Genomic DNA, 7,193 nt, shown 5'->3' with positions numbered 1-7,193 from the left:
GTCCATGGCAAGAAACTGGGGTTCGGGGGGGGAGTCTGGGCAGGACATCGGTGTCCGGGGAGGGTCCTGGGGGTCCCTAAGGGATCCTGGACCCCCCCCAATAAAGCACTGGGAGAGTCAGGGTGACGTGTCATTGCAGGGCGGGCTGGGGGCGTCTAAGGGGGGACACTGAGGTCCGGGGGGGGGCGCTCAGGACACGGGTGTCACTTGAACCCCCGCGTCCGCTCAAGGGCACTGCGCACTGCGCATGCGCGCCAAGCGCTGCGCACCGGGGCGGGGTTACGGTGCAGAGGGTGGGGCCAGAAGTAGCAACGGGCGCTGAGCGAGGGGCGGGGCCAGAGCTGCGGGGGCGTGGTCAGAACTAGCAACGGGTGCAGAGCGAGGGGCGGGGCCAGAGCTGCGGGGGCGGGGCCAGAACAGCAACGGGCGCTGAGCGAGGGGCTGGGCCAGAACTGCGGGGGCGGGGAGAGGGGCGTGGTCAGAGCTGCCGGGGCGTGGTCAGAACTAGCAACGGGTGCAGAGCGAGGGGCGGGGCCAGCGCGACGGGGCGGGGCCAGAGCTGCGGGGGTGGGGCCAGAACAGCCACGGGCGCTGAGCGAGGGGCGGGGCCAGAGCTGCGGGGGGCGTGGCCAGAACCAGCAACGGACGCGGAGCGAGGGGCGGGGCGTGGGCAGCGCGAGGGGCGGGGCCACGACGGCGGGGCGTGGCCAACGGCCATGCTAGAAACAACTGTGTGGGCGGGGCGACAGCGCCGTTGCCGGGGCGACAGTGGGTGTGACCAAATGGGAGGGGGCGTGTCCTGCGCGGCGGCCGCGCTCGAAATAGCGGAGTGGGCGGGGCGCCAGCGCCGTTGCCGGGGCGACGGTGGGCGTGGCCGGGGCGAAGAGGCGTGTCGTGCGCGGCGGCGCATGCGCAGCGGCGGCGTCTCTGGGAAGCGGCGTCCCGGCCGTGCCGCTGTCGCCGCTGTGGCCGCTGTCGCGATGTCGGGGCGCGGGAAGCTGATCGCGGTGCTGGGGGACGAGGACACGGTGACCGGGTTCCTGCTGGGGGGCGTGGGGGAGCTGGACAAGCACCGCAAGCCCAACTTCCTGGTGGTGGAGAAGGAAACCAGCCTGGCCGAGATCGAGGAGACCTTCCGGTGGGAACGGGGGGGCAAGGGGATTATGGGGGTCCTGGGGTATGGGGGAGGTCGGAGGGGTCTCAGGTCCCGAGGATTGGGGGGGTCGCAAAGCGGGGGGGGGGGGTCCTGCGAACGGGGGGTCCAGGACCCCCCGTTTGGGGAGGTCATGGAGGGGGACATCAGGGGGTCTCAATGTCTCCGGTTGGGGGGGGGGATGTTGGGAGCCGGACGCCTGGGTCCCTTTGCCCCCCACCCTTAGGACACGGCCCTGCAGCCCAAAAATGGGGGGTCCTCAGGTACCCCTGCAGGCCAGCGCTGGGGGGGCAGGGATGTGGGGGACAGGGACATGGGGGACGTGGGACACCAGGGGACAGGGGGGTTGGGGACATGAGGGGGCAGGGACATGGGGGACATGGGACACCAGGGGACAGGGGATTGGGGACATGGGGGCACAGGGATGTGGGGGACAGGGACATGGGGGACATGGGACACCAGGGGACACGGGGGTTGGGGACATGGGGGGACAGGGACATGGGAGACGTAGGACACCAGGGGACAGGGGGGTTGGGGGCACTGGGGCCATTGGGAAGGGGGGACATGAACATAGGGCTGAGGGGGACCAGGCTTTGGGGCTGGGGACGTGGGCATTGGGGATGTGGGGGGGCAGAGATGTGGGGGAACAAGCGTGTGGGGCTGGGGACATGGGGGAACATGGACATGGGGGGCTGGGGACATCGGGGGACAAGGCTGTGGGGCTGGGGACAGGGGGATTGGGACATGGGGGGACAGGGATATGGGGCCGGGGACATGGGGCGATTTGGACATGGGGGAACAGGGATGTGGGGCTGGGGACGTGGAGGACTGGAGACATCAGGGGACCAAGGTGTGGGGCTGGGGACAAGGGGTGATTAGGGACATGTGGGGACAGGGATATGGGGCTGGGGACATGGGGTGATTTGGGACATGGGGGGACAGGGATATGGGGCTGGGGACATGGGGTGATTTGGGACGTGGGGGGACAGGGATATGGGGCTGGGGACATGGGGCGATTTGGGACATGTGGGGACAGGGATATGGGGCTGGGGACATGGGGTGATTTGGGACATGGGGGGACAGGGATATGGGGCTGGGGACATGGGGCGATTTGGGACATGGGGGGGACAGGAATATGGGGCTGGGGACATGGGGCGATTTGGGACATGGGGGGGACAGGGATATGGGGCTGGGGACATGGGGTGATTTGGGACATGGGAGGGACAGGGATATGGGGCTGGGGACATGGAGGACTGTGGACATCAGGGGACCAGGGTGTGGGGCTGGGGACAGGGGGATTGGGGATATGTGGGGACAGGGATATGGGGCGATTTGGGACATGGGGTGATTTGGGACATGGGGGGACAGGGATTTGGGGCTGGGGACATGGAGACCTGGGGACATCAGGGGACCAGGGTGTGGGGCTGAGGACAAGGGGATTGGGGACCTGGGATGCCAAGGGGATTTGGGACATGGGGGGACAGGGATATGGGGCTGGGGACATGGGAGGCTGGGGACATCAGGGGACAAGGGGGGGGCACAGGGTGACGGGAGTGAGACGGGGACACCCAGGGGGTGTGTGTGACAAACCTGTGGGGCGGGGCACATGGACATGGGGGCCTGGGGACATCAGGGGACAAGGGGGGGGCACAGGGTGACGGGAGTGGGACAGGGCCACCCAGGGGTGTGTGTGTGACCCCGGGGGGATGATGTGACCCCCGGGTGTGTATGTGACCCCTCACTGTCCCCCCCAGGAGTTTCGTGTCGCGCGAGGACATCGGGATCATCCTGATCAGCCAGTCGCTGGCGGAGCTGATCCGGCACGCGGTGGAGGCGCACACGCGGCCGCTGCCCGCCGTGCTGGAGATCCCGTCCAAGGAGCACCCCTACGACCCGGCCAAGGACTCGGTGCTGCGCCGCGCGCGGGGGCTCTTCAGCCCCGACGAGCTGCGCTAGGACCCCCCCGGACAGACCACGGGGACCCCACCCCACCCGGGAACAGCCCACGGGGTCCACACCCCACGCGGGAACAGCCCACCGGGGTCCCCACCCCACCCAGGAACAGCCCACCGGGGTCCCCATCCCACCCTGGAACAGCCCACCTGGGTCCCCATCCCACCCAGGAACAACCCACGGGGGTCGCCATCCCACCCAGGAACAACCCACCAGAGTCCCCACCCCACCCAGGAACAACCCACCGGGGTCCCCATCCCACCCAGGAACAGCCCACAGGGTCCCCACCCGGGAACAACCCACAGGGGTCCCCATCCTACCCAGGAACAACCCACGGGGGTCACCATCCCTCCCGGGAACAACCCACCAGGGTCCCCATCCCACCCAGCAACAGCCCACGGGGGTCCCCATCCCACCCAGCAACAACCCACGGGGGTCCCCACCCCACCCGGGAACAACCCACAGGGGTCCCCATCCCACCCAGGAACAGCCCATGGGGTCCCCACCCCACCCGGGAACAACCCACGGGGGTCCCCATCCCACCCAGGAACAACCCACCAGGGTCCCCATCCCACCCAGCAACAACCCACGGGGGTCCCCATCCCACCCTGGGGGTCCCCATCCCACCCAAGAACACCCTATAGGGGTCCATGTCCCACCCCAGGGGTCCCTGTCCCACCTTGGGGGTCCCCATCCCACCCAGGAACACCCCACGGGGGCCCTTGTCCCACTGCAGGGGTCCTTGTCCCAACCTGGAACCTCCCCTGGGGGTCCCTTTCTCACCCCAGAACCCCCACAGGGGTCCCCACCCCATCCTGGGGGTCCCCCAGGGTCCCCGCACCCCCCCTGGGTGCTGGGGGGTCAGTGGGTGCCGGATGTCCCGTGGGTGCCCTGTGACATTGTCCCCATGACACTGTCTCAGTGTCCCCGTGACAAGGAAGTGTCACCATCCGGCTCCTGCCAGCTTCTGCTCGTCCCGGCCGGGGGTGACAGGGAGGGGGACACCCCAAGGACACCAGGAACTTGTGCTGTCACCGTGACCGTGACTGTGACACCCTGGGGTGGGGGTTGGAGCCGTGTTTATTGTGTCCCCAAAGTGGTGTGTGTGTCACCAACACGAGCTGTCACCGCTGCCGCCTGCTCCGCTCTGTGGGACGCGCCGGGGGGACACGGGGACAGCAATGGGGCACAGGGACAGCGGTGGGGATACGGGGACAGCGGTGGGGACATGGGGACAGCCATGGGGACAGTGGTGGGGACATGAGGACAGCCATGGGGACAGTGGTGGGGACAGCTAAGCATGGACCTGGGCGGGGAGAGGGAGCACAAGGACACGCTGTGGGGCACAGGGAGGGACAGTGACATGGCTTGGGGACACACTATGGGGCACAGGGACATGCTGTGGGGTACAGGGAGGGACAGTGACATGGCTTGGAGACATGCTATGGGGCACAGGGACACGCTATGGGGCACGGGGAGGGACAGTGACATGGCTTGGGGACACGCTATGGGGCACAGGGACACACTGTGGGGCATGAGGAGGGACAGTGACATGGCTTGGGGACACACTGTGGGGCACGGGGACACGCTATGGGGCACGGGGAGAGACAGTGACATGGCTTGGGGACACGCTATGTGGCACAGGGACACGCTATGGGGCACAGGGACACACTGTGGGGCACGGGGAGGGACAGTGACATGGCTTGGGGACACGCTATGGGGCACAGGAACACACTGTGGAGCATGGGGAGGGACAGTGACATGGCTTGGGGACACACTGTGGGGCACAGGGACACGCTATGGGGCACAAGGACATGCTATGGGGCACAGGGAGGGACAGTGACATGGCTTGGGGACACACTGTGGGGCAGGGGGAAGGGACAAGGACACACCATGTGACAGGGACACGACACAGGGACACTCTGACCCCCTGTCCCCAGACCCCCCGGGCCACCGTGGGGTGACAGCGGGGACAAGGTCCCCTGCACCCCCTGGTGTCCCCTGTCCCCCGTGTCCCCAGCCCCACAGCCCTGTCCCGTGATGTCCCCAGTCCCCATGTCCCTGCCCACCATGTCCCAAATCCCCTTGTCCCCCCATGTCCCCAATCCCCATGTCCCCAGCCCCACAGCCTTGTCCCTCTGAGCCCCATGTCCCTGTCCCTCCATGTCCCCAACCCCATGTCCCTGTCCCCACCCCCACGTCCTTGTCCCCATGTTGTCCCCAGCCCCACATCCTTGTCCCTTCATATCCCTGTGTCCCCATGTCCCCAATCCCCATGTCCCCAGCCCCACATCCTGTCCCTCCATGTCCCCAACCCCATGTCCCCAGCCCCACATCCTTGTCCCCTCATCATGTCCCCGTGTCCCCATGTCCTCAATCCCCATTGTCCCCAACCCCCATGTCCCCAGCCCCACATCCTGTCCCCCCATGTCCCCACTGTCCCCCCCATCTCGGGGTGCTGGGGGTGTAGGACAAAGGGACCCCCGGTTTGGCGGCCCGGACGCCTGGGTCCCCGCGCTGGCCCGGGTCGGGGGGCCATGGGTGCCGCCACCCCCCACCTGTCCCCAGGGCCGGTCCCTTGATCCTCTTTGTCCCCAAAGCCGCTTAGAGCGGCTCAACGCCAGGGACACGCCCCGCCCCCGCCCCGCCCCCCCAGGCTGGGACACCCATGGGTGCTGGGACCTCATATGGGGGCTGGGACCCCCCATGGGTGCTGAGACCTGATATGGGTGCTCAGACCCCAATATAAGGTGCTTATGTCCCAATATGGGTGCTGGGACCTGGTATGGGTGCTGGAACCCCCCATGGGTGCTGAGATCCCAATATAAGGTGATTATGTCCCAACATGGGTGCTGGGACCTGGTACGGGTGCTGGGACCCCCCATGGGTGCTGAGATCCCAATATAAGGTGATTATGTCCCGACATGGGTTCTGGGACCCCCCATGGGTGCTGAGATCCCAATATAAGGTGATTATGTCCCAATATGGGTGCTGGGACCCCAACATGGGTGCTGGGACCCAAATATGGGTGCTGAGAGCCCAATATAAGGTGCTGGGACCTGGTATGGGTGCTGGGACCCCCACATGGGTGTTCATATCGTGACACGGGTGCTGACACCCCACTGTGGGTGTTCACATCCTGACATGGGTGCTGACACCCCAATATCGGTGTTCACATCCTGACACAGGTGCTGACACCCCAATATGGGTGTTCACATCCTGACACCCCAGTGTGGGTGTTCACATCCAGACACGGGTGCTGACACCCCAGTATGGGTGTTCACATCCTGACACCCCAGTATGGGTGTTCACATCCTGACGTGGGTGCTCATGTCCCGACATGGGTGCTGCCCCCAGGGTGTACCCAGGGTGCCCACAGGCAGCCCCGGTGCAGGCAGCGCAGGCAGCACAGGGTGCAGGCAGGGAGGGCAGTGCAGGCAGCGCAGGCAGCACAGGGTGCAGGCAGGGAGGGCAGTGCAGGCAGCACAGGCAGCACAGGGTGCAGGCAGGGCAGGCAGCGCAGGCAGGGGAAGCGGTGCAGGCAGGGCAGGCAGGCAGGTGATACTCACAGGCAGCGCAGGCAGGAGACATCCCCAGGCAGGGCAGGCAGCAGAGGCAGCACAGGCAGGACAGGCAGCAATGACATTGCAGGCAGCGCAGGCAGCAGGCAGGACAGTGGTGCAGGCAGGGCAAGCAGATGGTGGGGCAGGCAGGACAGTGGTGCAGGCAGCAGGAACATTGCAGGCAGGACAGGCAGCAGGCAGGGCAGTGGTGCAGGCAGGACAGGCAGCAGGTGGTGCAGGCAGCACAGGCAGGACAGGCAGGACAGGCAGCAGGCAGGGCAGTGGTGCAGGCAGGTCAGGCAGGAGGCAGGTGGTGGTGTAGGCATTGCAGGCAGCACCAGTAACACAGGCAGGAGGTGGTGCAGGCAGCAGGTGGTGCAAGGCAGGACAGGCAGTGCAGGCAGCAGGCAGGGCAGCGGTACAGGCAGTACAGGCAGGTGGTGGTGCAGGCATTGCAGGCAGCACAGGCAGCAGGCAGGGCAGCAGTACAGGCAGCACAGGCAGGAGGTGGTGCAGGCATTGCA

General features: G+C 66.8%; 1 protein-coding gene across 1 annotated transcript; it reads left to right on the top strand.

Annotated features, from left to right (window-relative positions):
- The first annotated feature begins 891 nt into the window (after positions 1 to 891).
- ATP6V1F (ATPase H+ transporting V1 subunit F) lies at positions 892 to 4,238 on the top strand. The gene is made up of 2 exons (XM_080363287.1): positions 892 to 1,138; positions 2,908 to 4,238. Exons 1-2 carry the CDS (start codon positions 909 to 911, stop codon positions 3,107 to 3,109), a joined length of 432 nt encoding a protein of 143 aa, XP_080219413.1. The 5' UTR covers positions 892 to 908; the 3' UTR covers positions 3,110 to 4,238.
- Positions 4,239 to 7,193: the final 2,955 nt, after the last annotated feature.

Source organism: Nesoenas mayeri (assembly GCF_963082525.1).
Source record: "Nesoenas mayeri genome assembly, chromosome: 1".
Classification (NCBI taxonomy): domain Eukaryota; kingdom Metazoa; phylum Chordata; class Aves; order Columbiformes; family Columbidae; genus Nesoenas; species Nesoenas mayeri.
Note: the sequence above shows the minus strand (reverse complement) of the source record. Positions and strands in the feature narration are given on the sequence as shown.